General features: G+C 36.5%; 2 protein-coding genes and 1 long non-coding RNA gene across 6 annotated transcripts in view; 1 reads left to right on the top strand and 2 right to left on the bottom strand.

Moving 5' to 3' along the window:
* Nucleotides 1–1731: 1731 nt before the first annotated feature.
* LOC148280085 (WD repeat-containing protein 26) lies at nucleotides 1732–10197 on the bottom strand. Its single transcript, XM_088228960.1, has 7 exons — nucleotides 9539–10197; nucleotides 7668–8265; nucleotides 6950–7083; nucleotides 6030–6147; nucleotides 4604–4732; nucleotides 3701–3837; nucleotides 1732–2852 (listed from the first exon to the last, which is right to left on the bottom strand). Exons 1-7 carry the CDS (start codon nucleotides 9709–9711, stop codon nucleotides 2438–2440), a joined length of 1704 nt encoding a protein of 567 aa, XP_088085086.1. The 5' UTR covers nucleotides 9712–10197; the 3' UTR covers nucleotides 1732–2437.
* Nucleotides 10198–13779: 3582 nt separating this feature from the next.
* Nucleotides 13780–27531, top strand: LOC148280084 (U4/U6.U5 tri-snRNP-associated protein 1). 2 transcript variants are annotated; one of them, XM_088228956.1, is made up of 14 exons: nucleotides 13957–14096; nucleotides 14221–14264; nucleotides 17867–18004; nucleotides 18079–18211; nucleotides 18294–18408; nucleotides 19119–19364; nucleotides 20966–21163; nucleotides 21709–21828; nucleotides 22050–22131; nucleotides 22859–22986; nucleotides 23615–23776; nucleotides 25066–25171; nucleotides 26870–27041; nucleotides 27148–27531. In XM_088228956.1, exons 2-14 carry the CDS (start codon nucleotides 14222–14224, stop codon nucleotides 27497–27499), a joined length of 1995 nt encoding a protein of 664 aa, XP_088085082.1. In that variant the 5' UTR covers nucleotides 13957–14096; nucleotide 14221; the 3' UTR covers nucleotides 27500–27531. The 2 variants fall into 2 exon arrangements, with proteins under 2 accessions (XP_088085081.1, XP_088085082.1); XM_088228955.1 differs by lacking the exon at nucleotides 14221–14264 and having other exon boundaries at nucleotides 13780–14096.
* The window catches only part of LOC148280081 (uncharacterized), a 29711-nt gene continuing 16426 nt past the window's right edge, over nucleotides 14258–27542 (bottom strand). For 2 of the 3 annotated variants that reach the window (XR_015822707.1, XR_015822705.1), the window contains one exon: nucleotides 14258–16945. This is a non-coding gene — a long non-coding RNA (uncharacterized LOC148280081). The remainder of the gene's footprint in view (nucleotides 16946–27542) is intronic. The other variant, XR_015822706.1, reaches the window with a different exon arrangement.

The following is a 27542-nucleotide window of genomic DNA, read 5'->3' as shown; positions in this document are numbered from 1 at the left end:
TTAGGTCTTTTTCACAAAATGATGTGACTGAATGATTCAACTGAAAAAAACTTATTTGAAGAGTGAAAAATATTTCTGCATTGTGCTAAGAGTATATTTTCACGGTTTGCTCTAACGTCATTAAATTATATGTGTTTTTTAAAGGAATAACCCACTAAGTCTCTATTTCAAAAAGTTGTCAACAGGAAGAAGAGGATATGGAAGGAAGTTATACACTAAATCTTGCCCACCACATACCGCACACCCCATCTGAGGACATAAGTCTCCTTGGCGGTGCCCATATACACGGAAAATTTGCTCATTGTCAAACGAGAAAAGCTGCCCGAAGGAGCTCTCTGAAATCTGGTAGCCTTAGCATCTTTGTGCTGAAAGAAGGTAATCCAGAAGTACATAATATGTACTTCATTGGATTGAGAAAAGAGGGAAGTGAATTCTTCACTGACGGGATTAAATTGACTGGACATGATCAATTCGCCGAAATTATTGCAAAACTTTTTAAAAGCCTTGAAATTCTTTTTGGAAGCCACCAGATCTGTATATCCGACGGGACCTATAACAGGGCCACGGATAGTAGCGAGAAGCTCCATTTGGTAATCATAGAGAAGGGGAAAGGGACAAGACCACAGGATGTGTTCAGAAGATTGGTTAAGATATCCGCAGCAGCACGAAGGGGAGTCAACAATATTAAAAACAAATCATTTTTGATTAAATTTACCATGGCCTGATAAAAACTGCGTAGTCCAGTGATCGGGGATAACCCAAGAAGATTCTAAGCGCTGACAGATTGAAGGAAAAAAAAAAGTTAACCCTCCCTGAAGGGGAAGATTCCCATCGCGATTGCCAAGCATTAAGAAGAGAATTTTAAGTTTTTTTTTTTATATTCGATTGAGACATTCCTACAGTCGGGAGTAGACGGACGCCACCAATAACAGAGGAACACCTTCTTTTTAAGTGGAAATTTGCAGTTATACACTACACACTAAAAATACACAACACCCTGACCACTTGGATTTTTTGTTGTAAATGGTGGGAATCAAACCAGCAACCCTAGTTTCACAGTTAACCATCTAACCAACTACTGCACAACACACCTGCCAATATACTTCATCTATATGTCTTCAAAACCTGTGTTTTTAAGACAAAGAAAACGGATAATATGTTTGATGAATTAACTTTCAATTTACAACTAAGAATCAGTAAAAATTTCATTTACAAAACACAGTGCTATTTGCACTTAGAGATCTTCCATACAATGTCAGATATTTTTACGACTGCTAATAACTGCTAGGAAATTTCGCATGGAAAATCTATCGATTTTATCAGAAAAAAGAAATACTTTTAGACTTGAATTATTTTTCACCACCACCGTAAAGTTTATTTTAAAAGAATTAAGTGCATTAATATTTTGCACCTTTAATATTTTGGAGGCATTTTCAACAAGCTGTTAGAAAACGGGATTCAAGTTATGATAGAGCTGTACAACATTCAGTAAAAAAACTGAAATTTGAAACTCTTTCATACATTTAAAAAAATATATTATTGCAGTTAAAAAAGCATTATTGAAGATGAATATTCTGTAAGTGAATTTTACAATCTAGCAAATTTAAAAGGGGAGAAAGGTTCAACTTCGTATCTTTGCTTTAGTATACATAGTCTCGATTGTAAGTAAAATCGTAGGTGAATGTGTTGTGTTGGGGATATAATAGATTTTTTAGGTAATTGAAAGAAATATTTGCTCCCAGTTTTTTATTGCATTCCAAATAAAAATTACAAATGACCAATTTATCAAATCACAAGAGTGGTAAACAGAAAAGTGATACAATAGTTACAATACATATTCAAGGGGTGTTCATGCAAAATCCCCAACATAAAGGTGATGAACTCACTACATAATATACAGACTGTAATTAAGCCGAGTAGGGAGATAAGGATGTAGCGAACTTCTCCACGCTCGGGACGGGGTTATCCAAATATCAAATAAGTTATCAAATTATACCTTTCCAAATAATATGAAATATAAATATGCTTAAAACATTATCACATCTGTCATTAAATAAAATAGCTATTTATGATTTTCCGAACACATTGAGTTAAAAAGACAATCGAACGCTTGCCTCGCGCTTTCCTACGCAGTACACGGACAATGGTATCGGTGCGGGAGTCCGAGTGCGCGATAGACAGTACACTGCGGGACACTCTGCATTACATTCCAGGCACTGATAGTCATTTATTGGTGTTTTAATCATCATAACGTACGAGCACATAACGGGCACTGAGGATGAACGCGACTCCGTCCACTAGTCACTCGTTGCATTTGTCACCAAACATCGCTGACTGGCGGCGTACGGAGTTATTTATTCGGCTTACATTACATACCACAATGATCAAAATAGTTGTCATTACACATAAAACTACGAGCTAGAGTCCACTGGCTTCACTAAGGACAACAAGACGACGGGGACGAGGAGGAAGAGGACGAAGAGGGCTTGGGACCCCACAGGCGCACGGTGCAATCGTCGGAGGCGGAGGCCAGCAGCGAAGGGAACACGGGGTTCCAGCTCACGCAGTTCACGGTGCGGCTGTGGCCGGTCAACACCAGCACGGGCTCCTCCTCCCGCACGTGCCAGATGTACACCTTGTGATCCTCGCTGCCGCTGGCGATGAAGTCCTGGCTGGCGCCCCCGAAGCAGGAGTGGATGGTGAAGTGGCCCTGCGACAGGCCGCGGTAGCGCCGCACCAGTGAGCGCGCCGCCACGTCCCAGAGGTGCACGCCCTGAGTGGCCACATTGAGCAGCGCCAAGGTCCCGCTGGCGTTCAGGCTGAAGGCCATCACCGGGTTCTCCTCCTGGATCCTGTTTCCGACCATCAATATCACCGCATTAATTTCAACACTCAACAGTCCTCCTCCAAACGAGATATCCTAGTGAGTAGTATTTGTAGTCCCTTAGCCGACAACACTGCATAAGTCATTTTTGTTCTTTTTACAGGACGGTGAAAAAATTGGCTTATTTTATTTTAAAAATTCAAATGGAGTACTTAAAAATGATCAAGATATGTTGCAACTGGTGCACCAATGCAGCGCCCTATGCACCATTAGGTGCAAAAAAGGAATGATGATCATGATGACTTTAGGTGTACGCCTTAAAATGAAAATTTTTATCCATAAAATGGCGCCTATTAAATACGGAAGTCTAATTCTTCTAGAATTCAATAAAAGAAGCTATTTTTTCAAAATCCTGGAAAAATAACAAAAATAATTTACACAGTGTTATTAGCTAAGCAACGATATGTAAATTTGAAATATATATAAATAATAAACATGAAAAAGGTGTTTGGAAAAATATTTATTTTGTAAATCATCTTCTATTTCCCCTCACTAATAATACATTATTTAGTCGATCAATATAACAAATCAACTAAGCGAGGGAAATTGTAATACATTAGTGATCAAGGGCAGGAGATAGATAGCGGACTGCACTACAGATAGATGTGGCGGGCTACTCTGGAGGTAAGGGGCGGGAGATGGATACAGTGGACTACATTATGGCGGGAGATAGATACAGTGGACTACATTAGGGCGGGAGACAGATACAGTGGACTACATTAGGGCGGGAGACAGATACAGTCGACTACATTAGGGCGGGAGATAGATACAGTGGACTAAATTAGAGCGGGAGATACTTAGATACAGTGGACTTACACATTGGCATCCGTAAGGTCCTCAAAGTCGTAAGATCGTATCCTGTTATGGGTGTCTGCTGCCAGAACAGTACGACCGTCGGCTCGGTAAGCTAGGGCATTCACTCGGACGCCCTCCCAACTGTACAGTATGGAGCCCTGCAATGTCACACCCACGTAACACCGGTGTCAAATCTCCATCCAAAATATTTTCAATTCATAAATAGACTAATAAAACAGCAGAATTGAGTACTTTTACACTAACATTACATATGTAACATTAAGGCTAAACTTAACCTTTAAAATGGTACAATGTATATACATGCCTACCTACTACAGTAGCTAGTGAAGTCATTTTTCTCAGAATATTTCAATTTTTTTAAATTAATACATTGCCTGCTATTGCACTACCTGACTAGCCCGACACTAATCATAAAAAACTAGGTGTACTTTGTCCCCTATTTTTTTTTAAATATTTGCATTCTTAAAATTTAACCAAATATTTTCATTTCGAGTTGTAAATAACTTACTCTGAAAATGTAAAACAAGTTGTGGTAGTGTAGGATTCGAACCTCGGACCTCTGACCATTACCACGGGACAATGACCCACGCAGTTTGTTTTATATTTATTTTTCCAGTCAATATTTAGCAATAGTAAAAAATTACCAATTAGGGATTATAAAGTTTCTTAAAGTAATCAAGCAACTTCTTCCATTCATTTTTATATTTACTTATTCTTTGCACCACAAATGGCAGAGTCGCTGAATTATATTATAATATAATTATAATTTCATCGCAGAATACCCAGGCTTACAATTTATGTCCACAGTATTGAACAAAAGTATTTTAAAAAATCTTATTTGCAGTACATAATTTTTTATACAAAATAAATAGTAAAAAAGTGTTGTTAGGGGAAAGATTTCACCTCGAGGTTACACTGGTAAAACTGTCCCCTCATTCCACCGACAACGAACTTGGTGGAGTCGCGATGCCACGCCACAGCTGTCAAGCTGTCTTCCTGGGACTGCGACACCTTCTTCAGCAGCTCCTCTGTCTGTAAACAACACACCCTGCGCTAAACACAATGCTTATATGCTGAAAACATATTCCTCTGCCTTGAAGGCTATCCCCTCCCACAATCGAACATTCCATAGACAGTTGAACCGCTATCACAAAATTTTATTTTATTGTTCTTCCCTAAAATTCGAAAGGTATTGGTGTATCTCATAATCAAGTTCCAATCAGTATTCATATTTTAAAAACCATGAATTTATCGATCAAGTGAGTACACACGTGAGTATACTAAAGGTGATTTGAAACTTATTGACACGATTTAACAATAAACAATACAAATAAAAATTACAATTATGTCTAAATTACATGCACAGGAATTAACAAAAGCTTTTTTGAACACATATATAAAGAGATGGAGAACTATAAGGCCTATGACCTGTAATTGGCTGGTTTAAGTTATCAGTTTACAACACTGCATTGCAAAAATAGGCAGAATGGTAAATATGTCCACACACCTTACAACTTTAATATCTCGCAAACTATTATATGGCGTGTATTTGCAATTTAGGTAATGGCAGATTTGCTATTTATATTAATAAAATAAAATAAATACACAATGATTATTTAAATTTTTAAAGCAGGTAATGGACAACCTTTCTCTAGTCTGGGCCAGATAGCCAATTGTACTCCAAGTTGCAGGCCAGAATTTCAAAATAACCCAGCCACACATACAAATGCAAAGTCAAAAGTCAGTAAGACGCATTCTGGAAAAAAATTAATTCAACGTTCCGAGTGCATTTATTAATTTAAGTAAACTGACAGGTCATAAATATATGTACATGTAAATATACATGTTCTCAATCTCAATTGTAATATATGTCCCTGAGGGTGGAATCCAGCACTTCTAGTATTTTTATTTTTTAATAAAATTAATAAAGTAAAACACTTTTTTAACAGATTTTTTAAATACAGAATTTAAAAATGAAGAGTGTAGTCACTAGCGTAAAATAGACATAAATAGACACATCGTTCTAATACTGGCTACATCGAAGATAGAGCAAATATCACATCGACTTCAAATATTTGAATAAAAAAAAGGTAGCAAATAAAGATACATATACCATCATTCATATTAGAAATAAATGTACATATTTCATGAGTTGTTCATAATTATTTCTGCGTAACTCATTACCATAGATAAGATAGTATCTGGCAGCCGTCAATATTTTTAAAATGCACTTAAAAATATAAGTTTGTAATTACCTGCATAATCGATAAATTGGATTGTATTTACAAATGAGTTTTCTAATGAAAATAAAATTTAAGTGAGAACTAACCTCCATGTTCCATATCCACACATCGGGAGAATCTTCCGGGCCTGCTACGATAAGATGACGAGAGTCGGGGCTCCATGCCAAACAAGACACTCCCTGAGAATGGCCTTCTAGAGTTTTCCTATTCAAAATCTCATCAGGTTACGGTATGTGTGTGAAATATTGCAATACCATTAATAATTTTTTATCGGTTTTACAATTTCCAGATACCACATAAAATAAATTTCAAAAGGTAGATGTTCTGCTACAATTTTAATAATCCACAAAATAAAAATTATCAACTCTTAAAGGACTGCTAAAAAATCCCTCTGCAGATGGTGCTGGAGCGTCGTGTTACATTAAGCAAAAAAATGAGATATTTTGAAATACAGGTAATTTAATAATCTTTTTTCCTTAATTTATAGAAATAATGATTTAATTTAACATGTTAATCCACACCAAGCACAGGAGGTTGTTGAAAAGAAAAATAAAGGAGAAGTTTTAAATTTAAATTTAATTGTTCAATTAGCTTTGCTGGACATATTCAAGTAAGTCTTTAATATGATTCCAATTCGCTATATTATTTAAAAAGCAATAAAATCTACCTCTCATTAATCCGGATAACTGGAGCATTACTGTACTCATACTCCACAATATTAAATCATGATAAACAATTTGATTTAGAACCATAATAGAACATTGTTACATGTTCAGGCCATTTTCAAATATCCTCATTCCACGTACCTAACGTTTATTTAACAATAAAACTATCTGGTACATGCACTCTTACTTTATGGAATCAGGTTTAAAATGCACTAGACATTTTTTCTTATAGGAGAAATAAAATTAACTAATCTTATCAAATACTATACTAATAGGAGCCAAAATGAGTAGAGAGTAGCCGTAGCCATCGAGTTGAAGATACATAAATACAGACGGAATACCTGTGAGAAAGTTTCAGAGTTTGAGGATCAACATCCCATATCATGACAGTTGTATCCTTGGAACCTGTGGCCAGCTTCATTCCGTCAGGGGAGAATTTGCAGAACCACACCTCGTCGCAGTGGTCGTTGAGTACCTGGAACGGAAATGCCGGTTATCTAGAGATAGACTACCTAGTAAGAAAGGGTTAAACAAAAATATTTTCAAAATAAAAAAAAAGAGCAATCATATTTGTTTTTAAAATCACGATCCGATTTCTCCAATATCGAGAGTTAAAATATAAAATTTGTGTTAGGAATTTAATAAATCATAACAAGAGCCAGAAAAATATAAAAAAATAAATCTTTTATTTCACTCGCTCATTCCGGGTTAATTTTAAATTTTATTTATTTTATTTTATTGTTATGCACACAGTGCTATTTTGATATAATTACATTGTTATTACAAAAAACATAAACCTAACACAGCGCCAATTACGTACACAACACATGTACGTAATTGTATCAAAATAGTGTATGTATATAATACAATTTCTGACAGGACAACAAAATGTGATAAGAATATGTTTAACGCATGACTCTATTTGTGTGAAATATGGTGTTTGTTGTACATCAAAGTGTGGTTGGTTTTCATAATTATTTAACGAAAAACACACAAGCCTGGTAAATAATGTTACAAACGATGAAATTATCGAAAGAGACGAGAGGGAAAGAAACACACCTGCGTGGGATGAGCGGGGAAGGAGTCGCGCGAGCAGGCGTGGTCCTGCAGAAGGGAGGCTCCGGGCGGCAGCAATGCGGAGGGCGATGGCAGCGCGGCGGTGTGGAAGCGGCAGCGCTCGGCCTGCCGCGCCAGCGCCTGCGCGAGCAGCGCCAGCAGGCGTGCAGGCGGCAACATGAGGCGAGCGGGCAACTGCGCCTGCACGCGCTCCAGCACGCGCGCGCGCGTCGCGGGCCCCGCGCCGCTCCACGCCGTGCGCCGGTACAGCTCACGCACGTCGGCGCACATCATGTACGAGGACAGTTGGTGCACGCGCGGCGTATGGTGCTGCAACGGCGTGAGCTCGTTGCGCAGCACGTGCAGCGCGTCCAGTGCGCGCCCGGCCTCGAGGTACTCTAGGTACTTCTGCTCTAGCAGCAGGAACTTCATCTCCACCAGGCGATCCGCGTCGCGCTCGCCGTCCAACAGGCGGTGCAGCTGGCCGAGGTCGTGGTCCGCCTTGCTCCAGTCTCCCTGCAGTACGTGATACCGGAACGTGGTGGCCGCCGGATGCTCCAGGTGGCATCCCGTCTCTTCCATGAGCATTTCTGCAGTCCTCCTTAAAAATTGTCCCCGTAAAAAACGTGATGAGAATACGGAAGTCCCCAGAAGAACTTCCGTATTTCCTTCTCATAAATGATTTCTCTCTTTCTCTTCTTCTTTTTATCTTATCTCTTTTGCGATAAATTTCAAACATTTACTCAACTAAAACTACCCCAAAAGCGGCCCAAACCAGTAAAGAACTTATCGTTTCGAGTATTAAAAGTACATTTTAATTGATAATAATTAGATTAACAGTTTACATACAACAAAGATGGAGAGCATTTTAGAGGAAAGAATGTGGAAGAGAAAGAGTGGAGAAAGTCTAGGCATTCACAGTAACCAGACAGTCCAAACAATTACCTATAATATGAATTGTTATATTTGTTATAGATAGATATAGATAAAATATTACTATTACTTTAAGGTTCAAAAATAAAAAAAGGTAAACATAATAACCTTCAAATTAATCAGTAACAGTGATAAGATTTAACTTATTTGAATTAATTAAATTTTTATTTAACTAAGCTACTCCATTAAAATACAATGTAATTTATGACATTCAATGCAAAAAAAATAAATGACTGATTAACTTTATTATTTACACTTATTTTCTTTGTTTTTAATTCCTTAAACAACTTTGAAAACACACAGAGGCTTACAATGAAATATTTATTGTCTTATACACCGCAATAATATCGTAGCAAGTACAACATACTAGCTACATAACATAATACGTCGAAAAAATAGTAAGTACCTATTTAGGAAATATAATTTGAAACAAGTAGATAAAACTAAGAATTACTTATATTGCGAATTGATATCTGCCACCTTTTCATATGTATTTCCTAATATATGAAGCCTAGGGATGGGCCAGTACGTTGCGGTTGCTTCGAGAATTATCAATGAAAATCAGACCTGCAGTGCGCGATGCACATCCCGACCGGTAACAAAATCACACCCCGACCCGAAAGCAAATTAACGAAAACAAGTAGTTCTATAGGAAATACATAAATTATGGTCCAAAACTAACAAATAGGAATCATAGTCGTGGCACTACTCACTTGTAAAATGAGTTATTTTAGGCCATAAACAGTGCCCAGAATAAGTTTTCACATAAATTTTACCTACATTGACCTAACCTGACCGACAACTCGATGTAATTCGTAGACTCGCATAGCATTTGAAAGCCGAGTGTTACGGATTTGACCTCTTTACTAGATTGACGGGAATAAAAGTAGATATCGCAACACAGTAGTGGCCAAACTGACGTATATTCGGAGGAAGCTTACTCATAGCCGCTGGCCTTGAGGTGCTGCCCTATGAGGCGGACGATCTCCTGACTGGACTGGTCGGGAGGGGGGCGCGGGGCGGAGTCTCCGTTGCGCGCGGCGGGGACGCCCGAGGGCGGAGCGCCGTTCACCTGCAGCACGCCGTTGGGCGCGCCCTGGCCGGGCTGGTGCATGTCTCCTGAGGTCGGGAGCTTACGGGCCCTCTTGCGCGGCGGCTGCGGCCCGGCACCGTCGTCCCCCGACGAGTCAGTGGAGGCCAGGCTTACTTCTGAAGGGAGCCTGCCTGATCTCTGTAGCGAGCTGGGCGACGCGCCGCGGGCTCGGGCACGGTCACGAGAAGGCTCCGTCGATCGCGGGAGATCGCTTTTCGGCCATTTGCTCCCTTCGAGACAGCCGAGTGATGTTCAGGTGTGACGTCACAAACCCAGCTTACCAGCGAGAATAGGTCTGCGATTCATTTCTTTGTTTGGATCGGATTACTTTTTATGATAAAATCGGGGATAGGTTTCGAGTAACCGTCGAACAAATCGATATTAATTGTAAGGAATTTCCGAACGTATTCCAATACTGGCAAATTTTAGACAAGACTAAACTGGAAGTGTACACAAAAATCAGCTGAATCTGAAATAAACAGCTGTGCACAAACTGCATATTATTATGTATATTATTCTTCCTTTATTCGACCCCGCGTCTTTGTTCACAGTTTTAGTTACTGGCAACTAAAAATAAATATTTTTGGGGATAGTGGGACAAATAAAAGACGCTCGTACTTTTTTCTAAGAGATTGAATTGAATTTAGTCCGCTGTAAAGTTGTTTTTACAAAGTAAGTACTAATAAAAATATAAAATCTTTGTGATTGAAAAAATATAAAAAAATAAAACTAATTTTGGTTTGTCTAATATTATCTTATTCTTATTTTTTTCATCCTTATTATAATTAGACACTAATATCCTAGTAAAATCATTGAAATGGGTCTATAAAATGTCGGGTCACGTAGATTTTTTTATACGTTGTAAGCGTTATGTATTATTATGTACATACTTTTTTAATTGTGTTTTTTCAAATATCTTAAATGTTTTGGTTTTTCAAATAATTGGGTTTAAGTAAAAGTAGAATAAAATTTAAATATTCTACACTGCGTTGTGATTGCGATAATGCATATTATTTTATTAACTAACACAAGCATCTGGTTTTAGGTTTAAACCAAGGAAACATCTATTGTTGGGTTAAATAATTGGATGTTGTTAAACCAGATCTTTTAATTAAACTCTACATTATTCGTATTTTTGTATTGTCATTAGACTGGCACCAAGCATAAAACTAATTTTCTTATCCTAATTATTGTTTTTATTATTTTGATGGGAAATAATGATCATAATTTAAAGATATAGATTACACAAACATCACTCTTTCAGATTTAAAATTTATACTAAAAATGCATTATGTAACTTAGTAGGCATTATAATAATAAATATGTGCATCTCCCTTCCCCTCCTTATCCTCTCTTCAAGCATCCTTGTCCTAATCCCGTCCAATTTACAATAACGTACTGTTCTTGAAAAAAAAAAAAATTCTTTCATTATTGAAAAATATTTAAGGGTACATGAAAATAACATTTTTATATGTTTAAACTATATTTATTTATTTAATTTGTAATATATTTTCTTAACAAACTTTGTATACTTTGTGGAAATCTGTTATTAGTTCTGAGTTTATACACTATATCTGTTTGTTTATTATAAATATGTATGAGATGACTTTTCTTGAAGGGTTTAATTTTTTTTTCTAAATCACGATTATTTACACTTTTTGGGAAAATTGAGATGTTCAATTTTCGCATCTCTGTAGGATTAAGGTTGTTGAGAGTTAAAGTTCCCAGTTAGAGATTGAAAGAGAAGACACGAGGTTGCTTTTTAAATGCGTATTTATTACATGATGAATAAGATACAACACTTGGTTGTGAAGCACGAGCGTAGCAGCGATGATGGGTTGAAGAGACTGCACTTGAACTACATAATGAAACTGAGTGACTTCGCTGAGCTGGACTGACTGACTGGTCGACTGTACTTGTTAGGCTGACTGACTGGCGTTGCCACGCCCTGCAGTCTTTTTATAGGCGACGTTCCTTTATAGTTCAATTCTTCATGTTAGGAACGATGTGAATGTATTACAGTACGATGCTCCCGATTTAAATGCATTACTGTTAGAGTTGCATAATAATATGTTGTATTAGATTTTAAAGAAAATGATGATTTTGCTTCATCGGCCATCGCACTATTTCAGGTGAAACAATTTAGTACATGTGTGTCATCGATTATGAACTATGAACCCTACATCTCTATCACTATTCATAATTATTAAAAAATAATTTTAGGCACAAACTAAGGAGAGAAATCTTATTTAAATTTTGGAAAAATATTTTTTCATGAATTAAGGTTCCCAAATATTGAAGTTTGAATGCTTTATATTACTGATGTGCAAAATAAAATAAAATAAATCAAATTAACTTGCTCGCATTTTTTGTTATTTTCTATGCCACATTACCTACTAAAAATTCATAAATGCAATTTCACTTTATTTTTTTATTTTTTTTACAGTGTTATGTAATTTGATTAAAATAAATAGAAATCCATTTTTCCAGAAGACGATTGATTGTCCTGACAAAGGCAGGTTTTCAAAAATCTTCCGCAAATGATGTTTAAAAAAACATATTTATTATTATTTTCACATCTGTCACACCCAGTCAACATTATGAACCGCATTAGTATTAGTAAACCAATTTCAGCCTTAAGTATTCCAAGAACTAGATTTTGGAAAGTGCGGTGAACTCACAGAACAAAAATCGAAGGTTTGAACCTTGCTCTACCACAATTTGATTCCCATTTTTACATAGTAAGTTATCTACCAACTCGTTGAAAAGGGTTCCAAAATTGAAATGTTATCGTACTGCGGGCCAACTGTTTGTGACACCTGATTTTTATAACCCGAATCATTTCTATTAAACTTATATGTTATTCTTATTTATATATTATGTAGGTGCATATAATATGCATTTGTGTGTTCGTTTTGAATCAACGTTCGCGTATTGTCAAACCTTATTTTATTGTTGTCATTATTTCGTATTTACTGCATTTTGTGGTTACCTACCGTATTGTATAGGACTCGTCGCACATTATTCATTCGATGTGTATCAGTTAAATTAAAAAAATAAAATGCTTTTTTTTTCAGAATACTGTTTTGAAATTCAACATACTTAAAAAAAAAAAAAAAAACAATTTATGTCATTTCGTCATTTGAATTTTAACAAAAAGGTTTCTAACTTTTTACTAAGCTCTTTATTGTACTATTTTTAATACAATTTACAAGTTTTTAGCAAATATATTATTTTCATACTTACGTACCCATACACACGCACCCTCTCCCTCATTCATTCCCACACGCACATGTATCCCCTCTCTCATTCATTCACGCATACACACATTCACATACACATGAATACAAACGTCACACAAATACAATTACTAAACTTCTTTTCTTATATATTATGTGTCATTATATTAACAGTGGATTTTTTTAATTGGCTTTAGTATTGTTAAGATTTTTCTAATTATTTTGTTTATGTAATAGCTGTAAAAATCCCAAATAAAAAAATAAAAAAAAATTTAAAAAAATAAATCATAAGGACGCAAATACCTTATTTAGATAGGTGAAATTATGAAAACTCGCCTTTTAGATCTAGCTAACTATGGACTTTAATTGTAGCTCAACAAGTACGGATCCATACAGATCTAGTGGCTTCCAAAGAGAATTTCAAGGCTTTTAAAAAGTTCTGTAATAATTTCGGTGAATTAATCATGTTCAATCAGTTTAATCCCAGTCAGGGAAGAATTCACTTCAGACTTAAGTGTGCGGTATGTGGTGGGCAATTTGTAACTACCATGACATGTAAACTATTCATATTAGTTTATCATGTTCAAGTTTATTTTTTGCTTTTTCCCCTTGCCCGCCTTTCTCCGCGCGTTCAAGTTACTTATTTATCCGATTTGTCTGTTCATGTCTGTGATCTGCCTCTGATCTTTTTCACAAAATCTATGATTCTCGATTTCCGTTTCCATTTACCGTCGCCCGTCGCCGTCGATCGCTCGTATGTGGTTTATTAACTTGGGGCCCATCGCTCATTTTTTCTGATTATCAACACGTGGATTCGTTTTCAAATTCTATCCTAAGAATCTTGACTTTTGCAACAATTAATTTAGCTATTAGAAATTTACTTCCATGAATGTTTATACGGCGTCTTTCTATCAATCATATCTAAATGTTTGAAAGTAATGCAGTTGCGTGCGCGTCCACGTGTCTAGTCGGAGCAAAAATATAGTACTTGTACTACTACGTAAAAAAGTAAAATGGGTTCTTCAAAGAAGCATAAAAAGGAATCTAAAAAGCGTAAACACAGGAGTAGATCGCGATCTCCTCTCTCCCCCGCGTCGGACACGCGGGACAAGGATCGCCGTCATCACAAGAAACACAAGGAAAGGAAGCGAGATAAATCCCCCGATGGTAATTTCCTTTCTTCATGTTTACAATATTTCCAGTCTGACTGCGAATGAATTTTTCCGTCGATAGCGTTCGTAGTCGGACGAAATGGCGACTCTCTTAATATCAATGTTTGCTCCTATTTCAGGATGAGAGAAGATGCTGCCGGGCGGGTGTACTCAAGCGGCCGAGGTTAGTTTGGATCACATTTGTATCGATACTCGTTTTCTGGGAAGTTTGGTAAAGCCGGAAGAGCATTATGCTGTTATTTTGCTAATGACTGGTCCTTCACAAATAATATCGGCAGAATAAATTCATTACCAGGCACAATCTACAGCATTATGCGATCAGCCATGTGTCAGATAACCGAAGACTTTCTACCTTCAAACGCACTTAATATATATTAGTCTTCTCTTTTTATACTATTTTTAACTGTTATGTGAAGGCGATAGTTTGATGGGCAAAAATTTGTATATTTTTTGAATAACTAAATATTTAGCAATTTTCTATAAATGGATAAAATTAAATCTAGTCTAATAACTGTCCCGCTTTGGTGCTATTTATTTTTTCTTTCAATTAAGCCATTATCTTTCAACTTACCTGCATATACTGAGAGATGTGTTCATAATTTCTCAAAACATGTAAAAATCGAAGATTTTTTATTAAGTTCATAAAATTTGTGTTTTTCACTGGTAGGAATACATTTTAGAACATTTTTTACTTTATTTCAATATTTGTTGATACAATTTTTTTTTACATAATTATGCCTTATTCCCTCCGTGATTGACTCCATCATCTCGACCATTACGAAGTAGATGCAGTAGGAGTGGTTTTGCAAAATTTTTAAATTAATTCTTTACTTAGAACTGTCTCCTCTCTATCCCTCCGTCGCCTTTTCCGTTAAAATTTTACAAATTGGAAAAACTCCAAAGATGTGCCATTTTGCAGAAATGGAATATGGCACGGAACACGGGAAGAGGTCAGCCATCACTAAAGATAGACATTGTATTAGATCAGTAATTAGAAATGTGGCTAGTGTTATTATGGGGAAATACGTTTGTTGTATTTCCACTCCTGCACTCGCCTATAGCAAGTACAGCACAAGGTCACCTGACACCCACTCTCATGGTGGACAGGTATTACCCAGTGTTGGCACAATCCGACCAATGATTATTTATGTAGATTCCATAGTAATTTAATTACCAAGATTTTTTAAGTTAAGTTTCGCCCTTTTATTAACCGTTGAATGTGCATCTTCATGAATGACTAAAATTAGTTAGGATTGGGAAAAACTCTATTCTCTTTTTGAAAGAAAACTATTGTATGGATAAAGAAAAAAACCACTAAAACTAGCATGTTAAGTATTAAACACGACTGATTGAAGACGGAGATACTAAAAATTGCAATGAGGAAGTTCAACGCTATGGGAAATTTTATATAAAAATGTCTTCATGCGGTAAAAATTAGAGCATTTAATTGTATGTAGAAGTTTCTTAAAAATGCATGAAAAATTCATAAAAATAAACTGTTTTGAAATGTCACAGGTTCAGGTGAACAATAACTGATAAATCTGACCGTTGCGATTGATTTCTGGTTTCCAGGTAGTCTGTTTTTCAACGGTAGCGGTATTCTTTTAAATGTCAGGAAAACTCGCAGACTTGAACTTGCGATAACAAGGGTGGAGTAATTACAAAACCTAAAAAATCATAGCAATGATAATAAGATACTCAAAAATGTATATATTTTACTTAGTTTGAATTCAATTTCAAAAAACTCAAATGTTTTTTTACATACGAGCTCAGAGATCAAATAATAAGAATGCAAAATGAAACAAAATATTTTTTTGTGGAAAAGCGTAAAAATGATAACTCCGCTGATAGGCCGAACAGGCATATGGATTGGAAAAAGATACCCATTTAACTGAACCAGTTAACAAATATAGATAGAAATATATTAAAACTTCCTCATTAAAAGATGTTCAAAATTAGGTTTGAAGTGACTTTTTTTATAAAGATAATATAATATCAAAAAATAAGAAGTTATTAATAAATTACACCCTCCCTATTTAGACCACTTGATAAACATCAGCGTGTGTATAAGCTTTTACTTAGCTGTGCATATAAAGACGAAACAAAATGTATCTGTCGCCGTAAACATGTCCACAGTAATGTAATAGCCCTACATTATAATAAGATTGTAAAACTGTTTGATAAATTTATAGTGTAAAGTCCTGGAGGTCATCATCCTATACTAGGCAATTGAAGTATCATGTTAAATATAATAATTGGTATCAGGGTTGATATGATTTTATCATCACAATTAAATGAATCCTTTTAAATTATGTAAACATTTTTATAAAAATAATTCAGAGAATTTTTATTGAAGTAATTGAATTGTAATTGAAGACAACACGAATTGCATTCTGGGGTTCTTTTGTGCCAGTATTTTATTGACTTCAGTGTTTGGTAAAATACTGCAGAATGATATTTTATATCCTTTTTTTATGCAAAAAAATCCCGTTAACGTTGTGGGTTGAACTGAACGACTAATGTAACCAAATAAAAATATTCCATTTGGTGATTTTTTTCTTGATTAATATTTCAACCAAGAAAGAGAACCCTTTTGGAAGTCGTAAGCATTTGCAGTCCTTATGACCTGTGACTGTTTTAAAAGGATACGTGGTCTGACTTTTCCTCATACAAACGTGTTCCCATATTTTCTCCCTAAATAATGGCACTAGAGCATTGGCGTATCCCTTTTGTACAGTTTTTTTTTTGAAAAATTGTTTACCATGGGAATTAGGACCATCCATAAGTCCTTAAAAGCGCCCAGTTTTATCTACCGTCTTCTGATGCTCAGTATACAAACTATTTCTGAAAAATATAAAACATGTCAATGAAAAATTTCATTTTGATACTATATAATAAATAAAAGCAACCAAATTGGTTCAGTTTTGTGGTGCGGAAAATGAATTTTAGATAGGCATAATCAGTCCAACGTGCAGTTTTGTTTTTCACACAGTATCGGGAGGCATTTGCGAGAGAGTGACGGAAAAACCATGTTTAAGTACCTATCTATCTAAATTCTCAGCCACCGCGTTTCCCTTTTAAGTGATTGCCAATGGTGTATAAAGCTAGGGCTTCCTAGGACAGCGGTGCCCGTATCTTAACGGCCGTAGTGAACGGTAATGCGGTGGACAGCCGTCGTAACGGTGACTAGAAAGTGGTTTCCTAAGAAAACGGTGTTGATAACACCATTAAAAAATAAAACCACTCTCCGGTCACTGTTCACTACGGCCGTTAAGATACGGGCACCGTTGTCCTAGGAAACCCTAGCTTAACATTCAACATTCTGTTTAACCTTTCCCTCACTAAGCATCCAAAAATTACACAAAATCCGAACGGGGGGACCAAACGACCTCAGCGTCTACTTGTATATGGCACCAGGAGAATATAACTGAAGTGTTTATGACCGTGCAATAATTTATTCATGTTTTCGCGTACACATATTTTACTCATTCGTTTGCCAAATGTTTATGTACATAAAGTGACATTGACCAAATCTGTCTATGGGGATTCGAATCCCCCCCTTCGGTCCGGCTTGGTTAACGTGAAGCAAAATTGCTTCGCTCTTTCAAACATAAATATGTAGGAGAATTTCAAATGCAAGTAATATGAGGGCTGTCAGCCGGCGAAATACAAAAAGAGCCAAACCGATTAGAGAAATCTCATAATTGGCTAAAGTTATACCGCGAGTAATAATTAGTTTTGTATAAGCGGTGATTTGTATTGCAGTAGAGGAAGTACCCGTGGACTCCCACCTGGTGGCGGGAGGGAGCGGAGTGGGGGACAGCCTCAGTGTGGAGGAGAGCAATCGCCTGCGCGCCAAGCTCGGCCTCAAGCCGCTGCAGCAGGCCAGCGAAGCACCGGACGGTGAGTGCCTCTCCACTGTACCTCTCGGGTGTCGGCTCCCTCGCACTGACTAATCACCCGCGGTTACCTTACAGGCGATGGCAAGATCACGGATGATCTGGGGGAGTTCTACCACAAGCCGGCTGAGAATCTGGCCAAGAAAAAGGAGCAGGAGAAACTCCGAAACAAAATCTCCGAGAGAAAACAGAAGAGATTGGTGGAATCCAAGTAAGTAGGAATGTCACCATCTAATCGATCAGAAGTGTCCGCTCCTGTCGCTTGCACGTTTGACCCTCGTCGGTGATTACAGGCTGCTGACCGTACCCGCCCTGGGCGAGGGAGGAGACGAAGAGGAGGGGGGAGCCGCCGAGTGGGTGAAGAGGAATAGAGAACTCACCCGACAGAAGGAGGAAGCGGCCAAGAGGGTATGTAATGAATACCCCCTTCTATTTGGGTGGTGTTAGTTTAGTGTTGGTCTATCTTAAATGTTATTTAACGAAATAATATTGTTCGTTACTTTATAATTGGTTTTTTTATTTACATACATTAGTTTATTGCACATTTTTTTCAAATATATATTTTTTTTTAATAGAGCAATTAGTTGACACGGACACATGAGTATATCACCACAAATGTAGGATCAGAAACACAAAAAAAAAATAAACATAAATATGGCCCATCAATATGGTAAACAGTAAACTTAATCATTCGGAAAATCATCAAGGAGTTTCCCACTCAAATCCCTCCCACTAAGGAAAATCCAGTCTTTAATATCCTTTCTTGAAAATAGTTTTTGTCCTTCAGAGCTTAATACGCTCTTCCAAAATATTGAACACTCTCAGTGCGACCCCGCTCGTGTTGTGGCTTGGATTTATGAGGGCCAATGTCGTAAATCGTAATATTAAAGAAGAGTAATTATTTGGCAATTTTGCGGTGTTATAATGAACTGTTTGACATCTTTGATAAGAAACATTAATAAATAAATATTTTATACATACATGTATGTGTGTATAAAATATATAAATATACATGTTTTTTCACTGACATCGACCCTGGTGAAATATGAAATCTGACATTACCTCGATACACATCGAGATAGGTTAGTTATTGTAATACACTTGTGTCACTGTTGTAGGCTGCAATATTAGAGGAGTTGGACGCGGAGTTTGGGGTGGGAGCTCTAGCTGCCGAGGAGGAGGAGGCCGGGCGGAGGGGGGCGTACGGTGCTGGGGAGCTGCGTGGACTGCGGGTGGCTCACGCCCCCGACGCCCTGCCGGAGGGCCACACGCTGGTGCTCACGCTGGAGGACCGCGGGGTGTTAGACGAGGAGGGCGACACCTTGCTCAACCTGAACCTGCGAGACCAGGAGCGCTATGACAAGGTATCTTAACTGTTCAATTTGTTTAGTTTATGTTTGTTATATAGTAAAACCCCTAAATTATATTTTTCAAGGGACCGACATAAAAAAATTTAGTGAAAATAATTAAATTTGGTAATTTTTTTTTATTAAAAAAGAATTAGGAGCGCTGTTTGGAACGTTTTTTTATTGTACCTTTTTAAAAATTAAATTTTCACAAATAATGAATGCCCATATAATACAATAAACAATCATTAAAATTACATCATAAATGTCCGTAAAGCAGAAACAAATACTGTCTTTAAAATTACAATAAAAAATAACAAAAAAAGTGCTCAAAAAAAATATATATTTTTTTATTAACTAACCTTTGTATCTAAATTTTATGTGTCGTTAAGCTACAGTAAAACCTCGTTTTTACTTTCCTCGATTTTACATTTTCCTGCTTTTTGCACCAAAATATTTAGGTCTCATTTTTTTTCCATACATTCTCATTCAAATATTCCCCCCAATTATCTTTTTTCATAACCCCCCAGATTTACGTTGAAAATTTAAAAAAAACTCCTTCGATCTGTTAAAAGACAACAAGCCGTGCGCCGCTGCGTGAATGGAGAATAAAATGGAAGTAAATAGAAAATTGTATGTATACGTTATTGTCTCAAACAAAATTCAAAGTAGGTGCAGTGTAATTGACCATTTTGTTTAAGTGTCTAATTTTGACATTTCACTTAATAGTGACGTGCAGTTGACGCATGTTTGGGAAGAATAAAATCATCAATAAATTACGATGCAGAAAGTTTATAAATTTGGCAGTAGAAATATTGTTTGAAGTTATAAACAAAATGTGAAAAGAAGATAGATTAAACAGTTATTATAAAAGTGTGAAACAGTTTTGCCGCGATGTAAATGATAGTTGAAATTTTGTGGTGCCATACTAAAAAAAGTGATACTATATAATTATTTCCTAATATTTAGGGAAAAAATCTTCGTACGCATTTTATGCAAATTCAAATTTTTATTTTCGTTTTTTGAAGGTTGAGTACCTACATAAAATTATTTAAACATGTTTTTTTTTAATGTGTATTTTTAACAACTTAATCATTGGTAAATATGAATAATCCCTAATTATGACAGTACTTACAATTTTTATGCTGTATATTTCCATAGTCTAGTACAATAATTATATTTTTATGTAATTTCATTTTTTCCATACATTTTTAATTTCCTCACTTTAGAGTTTTCCTCAGTCTTGCACTTATTTTTGTTGCTCCCTTGAAAAACATAAAACAGGGGTGTAACTGTATGTGTCTTTTCATATATTTTATTTTTAACGATAAAGATCATAACAAGTTAAATATCTCAGATCGTCAACAATGTAGTTAGAGTACTTAACATAGTTTCGAAATGCCCGTAAAACACAATAAACTGTTCTATGATTCCTAGGTTTTGTCTATTGATTCATCTTACTAACAAGTTTTTATAATGATTGAGATTAGAGACTAATTTTAGACTCTGAGCTGTCAGTTTTTAGTGCGAACTGTAAATTTCTCCGATGTTACTTATTACATCAATTCATACACTGTAGTCGGGTAACGTAATAAACAAATTGTGCCGATTTGTTACAGAGCAACGTGAACAAGAAACAGCCTAAGACCGGATACGCGCCGTACGAGGGTGCCGATGACCCTTCTCTATATGGACAGGAGCAGCACAAGGGAATGCTCAGCAAATATGATGAAGAGATTTTTGGCGAAAAGAAGTCAGCTAGCTTCACCATCGGAGATGATGACCAGCGAGAGATGGAGAATTTTAAGAAAATGATGGTAAATATCATACTAGGTATTATTGGCTGGTGTGATAATTTGCTCGGGACATGTGTGTCCCAAGATAATCACCGAGCCTAAAGTAACAATCCTCACCATGGTCACGCACTAGCCGAGTGCTGGATGAGTATTACCCAGTGAGGATACAAGCACCGGCAGTAGTATAATCCACTCCCAGTGCGGTGTAACAATGAGAGCGTCCACCCCTTTTCCCCAACTGTTTATTAAGACTAGTGACTTTCTTTCATTTTTTGGAGCTAATTTAGCGAATATTTCATGATACTTGAAAATAACAAAAATTGAAACTTTAAAAGCTTTCATTTTACCCCTTACTGCGGAATAGTCAATTTGTGATCAATCAAATACACACGGTTAGTACAACAACTCGAGTTTATTCTAGTTTTCCAGAGTGGCAGTGAAGGAATACAGTGTTTCTTCCAAATGAATTCCGTTTTGAAAGGAAGAAAAAAGTAGTAATGACTAAACAGACGACGCAAACTCCCCTATAGTGTGGTGTAACAGTATGTATCCGCTTCCGCCCGCAGATCCGCGAGCGCCTGTCGTCCAAGCGCCTCGAGTCGCTGGCGACACCCGCTCTGCAGTTGGCCTCGGAGTACTACACGGAGGAGGAGTTTAAAGCCAAGTTTAAGAAGCCAAAAAAGAAGGTATTTTTGTCCTCACCTGTACGATGTAGTGCATTGTTTCTCAGTCCCCCGTGCTGTATATTTTAATGTTACTAAATTAAAATTTAAAATAAAAGCAAAACTACCCGCTTCTTGCTTGCGGGTTCAATTTCTTGCGACCCCCAGTTTGAGAAACAATTTTGTAGCGCTTTTAAGTATGAAATAAAAAAATGATATAACTTTTAACATAATTTATAATTTAGGGAAAATTAAGGAAAAAAGTCAAATTGGAAGATTTACAAGATGACATCATGACCGCAGGAACTCTGATCACCGATGACACAGGTAATTATTTCCATACATCTGGATTTTTGCTATTGCCACAATAGGTTAATTTATTATAAACAGTTTTATATAAACGATCCTTACACTGTAAAATATTTACCAGTCTGACTGATTGGGTTTTAATTTGTAACTTATATTTAAATATAAGTTATTATAAGAGTGTTATAATTAATTTAAAATACTCACAAAAATCTTAGAGTTTAACTTCAGTAGGTCTCATAAGTTTTTTTTATATCTGAGATAATTCACCTACATGAATAATTTCAATGCAATCTCCCTCAACTCGCAATTTGAGCTTGTCCTTTGTATTCAGCACACTATTCTTATTATTAAACTTTGTAGATTTTAAAAATAAGAAAGTGTGAGATATAGATCCGTTCAAAAACACAAAGTTTTTCTAGGTTATTATGCCGCGTTATTATGTGGCGTTGGTACTATTTACAGAGTGTTACAAACTGCATAACCCAGAAGAACTTATGTGCATTCTTAATATTGTTCAGTTGACTTGTTACACATTTACAGTATTCTGTATTGCAGTGTCCTTTTGTCATATTCATTTTTATATTTAGAAACAGCTAGCCCTTGCATACTAGTAAAACTGGAAATGTTGACATGTACCAGTTTATGTTTGCACTCTCCAGTGTAAAGAATAAAACTATACCCGAGTAGAGCCTTAACCGATAATTTATTTATGGATTTATACTATTATTAATTTTATTTTAAATAGAAATAAAAGGGGAAAGCTTCTCCCGACTCGAGGAAGACGATGAGGACCAGGACACGGAACTAGAACGAGCCTTGGCGAGGACACGCAACCGTCTCCTCTCTGACCGTTTCCGTCCCGCATTACCTAAGGTATGGAACTGGCCAACAAAAATAACAAATTGTCAACCGACTATCTAAGCTAGAAAAAAATAACATCCCCACTGAAACTTTGAAATTACATCGCCCGCAACATCACAAATTCTGGTCGGTGAGAGATCAAAACAAAAATTCCAACAGTTAAACATAACTGACGACAAGCGAAGAAAGCACGGGTTTAACTGACATTTATTGTACAAACCGCTGACTTGCGGGCATTATACGACATCGTTTGGATTAGTTTGTAGGAATGACAGTGTATTTTTGTCATTTAAAAGTTGAACCCAGTACAACTATAGTTTGTACCTACTAAACGTCCAAAAATATTGCTACCCCGGAAACAGCCAATCTGTTTCCAGTTGCAATCAGGATAGCTCGTGGTTGCCACAAAATAGAAACTTAATAATTTATTAGCTATTAACATGTGGTCACATAAACCTGTGACGTTGTGAAACCGTTATTTTTTATGATTTTTAAAAATAAATTTCGGAGAAACTTCACCGTACAATTAAATGCTCTAATTACTCTACACCATAAGAAAACATTTTTTGTATCCAATTTCCTGTAGCACTGCACTTCATCATTAAACGGGCACTAGAGCTGACTACGGTGTGTGTTACAGTCGGAGGAGCCGGTGAAGAGCGAGGAGGAAGAGGAGGAGGAGGAGGAGGGAGCAGGGGGGGGGATAGTGCTGGACAGCACGGCAGAGTTCTGCCGCACCCTGGGGGACATCCCGACCTACGGCCAGGCGGGCAACAGAGACGTGGGCGCGCAGGAACTCATGGTAAACTAAACTCCCTGACATCTGCGTATTATTCTAATTGAATAATGTGTCGTTTTGAACCCGATCATGTCATATATTTTGTTCTAGGTTTACAACGGTACATTTACAGTACAGTACAGTATTTTAATGTAACGTTGTTCAATGTCAATTCCTGATATGGTTGACATAAACTATCAATTTAAAAGGGTGTTTTTTCACAAAAATATTCCATAGTCCCTGGGGTGGTATTCTGAATGCAAAAGCGCGCGTAGAAAACACATTTTTAACGCGTATTTACGTACTAAGTACACGCTAACAGAGCGATCTCTTCGCGCGCAATTTCGTTCAGAATACCAGCCTCGGACTGTCATCTGAAGCTTCAGACTGATTATCTTACCTTCGTGTTACAAAAATTATCAAGAAACACTGTGGTCGGTGTACTAAAAGCGATGCCCTATGCACGATTGATGAGATGCAGAAACAAAATGACGATGTTATAAATTAGTTCCTACAGTACATAACTGTAAATTGTTGTTACGAACAGTGAACAGCTCGTAGCGTTTATGGAAGTTTTATATTGTTTATAAAACTAACCCTCTTATTTACTATGTTTAATCATTATGTTACCATATAATACTTGCAGTAAAACCTCAATTTTACGTTATCCTGCCTTTTCATCACTATGAAATATTCTAGTGTTAAAACACTGTTTTTAAATAAATATTTCACATTAACCATGTTGGGGATCGAACTCGAGACCTCTTGCGTGGCAGGCAAACGCCCTGACCATTGCACTACGAGTCAGACAGGCCGCTTTTTACAGTGTTTAATACATTATTCAAGCAAAATAATCTTAGTGCCCTTCCGATGTCCTTTGGGGTTAGTGTTTCATTATATCCTTAAAGGTTTTTTTTTTCATTTTTTGGAGATTGAAATTTTTGAAAATGTCGTATTACCAAATTATAACACAGTCGACGCATGTTTAGGAAGAATAAAGTCTTTACATCAATAAATTACAATGCAGAAAGTTTAAAAATGTGGCAGTAAGTTGTAGAAGGATTACAATTACTTATCAGATGGCATTGAAAAAACACACTTTTAAATTTTTGCTGTAATTCTGTTTTTTCCATTTATTTTTTATTTCCTCAATTTGCGTTTTTCTCACTTTAGCATTTTTTTCAGTTTTACACCTTTTTAAATATAAAAAGTGGTTTTTCTATTTACTCGCATTAGAGTTTTTTTTTTTTAAACAATTATCTTTGGCAAGTTTTTCCGATAATGTACATGTGTGTGTGTGTGTGTGTGTGCAGGAATTAGAAGAGGATGGGGGAGTGGAGGAGAGCAGGGTGAGGGACGGGGGAGCCTGGAGCAGCGTAGACCCTGACACGGCTCACACCGCAGTAGATGTCACCCGAGGTACGTTGTACGAGTCATTTTAAGATGGTAGTTTCTCTAAGGATTCAACCGTGTGATGACAAAAAGAGCTTGGTTTGAGACAAAATCTTGACGGAGCAATAAAAAGTCAATGCTCACTAAGATTAATAACCGTCGACTCGGCTCAGAGGTCATTCATCAAAATTGAACACCTTCACATCCAACCCTTTTCCGACAGACCGAACTTTGGAGTAATAGAATAAATGGCCTTCCCCGAAAGTAATAGATGCCGCCTAGACAACATTAGTTTATAATTTTTTCCGTTTATTTTTTCTATTACTTGAAATACCGCGCATCAACAGTGCGATTCTGAACTCTCTCGGGGGTAGAAAAAATGTCACCAATTCGTAACTAGTATGTTTCAGAATACCAGCTCATGACTGCGATTACAAACGCTTTCTTCATCGGTGCATATTGAGACGGTATAAAGTAAAATCGATATTTATTTACAAAAATGTTATTTGAAGTATGTAATTGAAAATGTCTAAAAAAAAATATGTATACAACATATTCTATTTTTCATGCAGAAAACTTAATTTTACTTTGTAGATATACAGTAAAACCTCGTTTTTACGTTCCTCAATTTTACTTTTTCCCGCTTTTTACACTGAAATGTTCTGGACCCATTTTTCTTTTAAAAACGCATTTTTTTTTTAATACTTTTTTTTTGTTTTTTTACAATAATCATAAGTAATAAAACGGAGTATTAAATTTTTTTTGCAATACATGTTAATAGTAAACAAAAAAATCCCACAAAGGCATGGCCTGTTCGTGGGTATACAAGAAAATGATAATGAATTTTTGCTCCTATAATAAATAATGGACAGTTATAATATTTTTGTGTAACATAAGAAAGAAAAAATAAAATATTCCGTAAAAGATAATATGGTATATTTTTTCATAGTACTTAAAAAAGGAAATAAAAAATATTTTTAAAAAAACACAAAAATATTCCTTTATTGTATATATTTTGTATACACCTTCTTAAACCTAAACAACAATTAGAAACAATGAAGTTTTAATATCATTGATTTGCGATGTTAAAACATAACAATAGAAATATTTGTAATATAATGTAAATATATGTATTTAATTAATGTAAAAATTGTATTTGTATTTGTTATCTGAATAAAAACAAATAAATTTAAAGTTATAAAAAATATGGTATAAAAAGTTGTCATAAAAGTGGAAACAATTTTGCTGCGATCTATATGACAGTTGGAAAAATTATTGCACATTATTTTATGCAAATTCAAAATTCTATTTTCATTTTTTTTATTTCACATAAAATAATTTTAACACGCTGTTTTTAAATCAAAAAAAAATACAGATTACATACTATTGTTTGAAAAAATATAAAAATATTTTTAGTGAAATCATTGAAAATAAGTATAAAAAAAATTACAATTTCCACTTATCACCGTTTTTACAATTTTATTTTTAGCAAGTTCATATTTTTTCCATATATTTTTAATTTCCTTGTTTTAGCGTTTTCCTCAGTTTTACACTTTTTTCTTGCTCCCTTGAAAAACGTAAAAAGGGTTTTTTTTTACTGTAATTTAATATAAATGTTAACTACCTGTTGTAATGATGATGTATATGTTAATGCTGGCCGTGCATATGGGCTGCAGTGCCTTGGAGAGGGGGAGACTGGAAATAATGTATCGGATTGTGTTACAGACGGTGGAGGCGCTCTGGAGGCAGAGCCGCGCCTGGATTCGGGGGTTGGAGGGGCCCTACTGCTGGCGCTCAGCAAGGGATACCTGGAGAGGGGGGGCGATGCTCGCCCCGCCCCCCCCGCACTACCCCACCTGCAGGCCCACCATTACTCCATAGACGACAAGGCCCATGGGTAAGTCCCGAGCCTCTCCTAACACCGGTACTCGAAGGGTTAAGGCAATACACTCGCTTTTATGTGTAAACAAATAAAACAAGGAGGGTGCTCCTTTTCCTTTCAGGGACGATGACAAACTTAACCGGCGGGAGCGAGGCCACGCCGGGCCGACCAGTGAGTTCCGAGAGAAGGAAGGCTTCCGGCCTCATGTAAAGCTGGACTACGTGGACGATGAAGGTCGAGCCCTCAAGCCCAAGGAGGCCTTCCGTTACCTGTCTCACAAGTTCCACGGCAAGGGGCCCGGCAAGAACAAGCAGGAGAAGCGCATCAAGCAAGGCCAACAGGAGGGGCTCATGCGCAAGATGAACTCCACCGACACTCCGTTGGGTACTCTGGCGCTGCTACAGGCTCGCCAGAAGGAAGTCCGTGCGCCCTACCTCGTGCTGTCGGGTGCCAAGCGTGGTCCCTTGCTCTAACACCAATCCCTATTTTAATAAATTTCTTTATTGAAGCGTAATT

The sequence above is a fragment of the Micrasema longulum genome, unplaced genomic scaffold (assembly GCF_059751315.1).
Source record: "Micrasema longulum isolate JH-2025_06_02 unplaced genomic scaffold, ASM5975131v1 h1tg000617l, whole genome shotgun sequence".
Lineage (NCBI taxonomy): Eukaryota > Metazoa > Arthropoda > Insecta > Trichoptera > Brachycentridae > Micrasema > Micrasema longulum.
This window is presented reverse-complemented; position numbering and strand designations above follow the sequence as displayed.

Excerpts from the sequence above, each read along its gene's own strand:
- LOC148280085 (XM_088228960.1), bottom strand. The coding sequence starts at position 9,711 with ATGCACCAGCCCGGCCAGGGCGCGCCCAACGGCGTGCTGCAGGTGAAC. Across the intron at positions 8,266-9,538 it reads CTCAAGGCCAGCGGCTATGA|GAGGACTGCAGAAATGCTCA; the intron begins GTAAGCTTCCTC and ends ACAATTTTTAAG. Across the intron at positions 4,733-6,029 it reads TGTGGATATGGAACATGGAG|ACAGAGGAGCTGCTGAAGAA; the intron begins GTTAGTTCTCAC and ends TGTTGTTTACAG.
- LOC148280084 (XM_088228955.1), top strand. The coding sequence starts at position 13,943 with ATGGGTTCTTCAAAGAAGCATAAAAAGGAATCTAAAAAGCGTAAACAC. Across the intron at positions 18,212-18,293 it reads AAGAGATTGGTGGAATCCAA|GCTGCTGACCGTACCCGCCC; the intron begins GTAAGTAGGAAT and ends CGGTGATTACAG. Across the intron at positions 19,365-20,965 it reads ACCAGGAGCGCTATGACAAG|AGCAACGTGAACAAGAAACA; the intron begins GTATCTTAACTG and ends GATTTGTTACAG.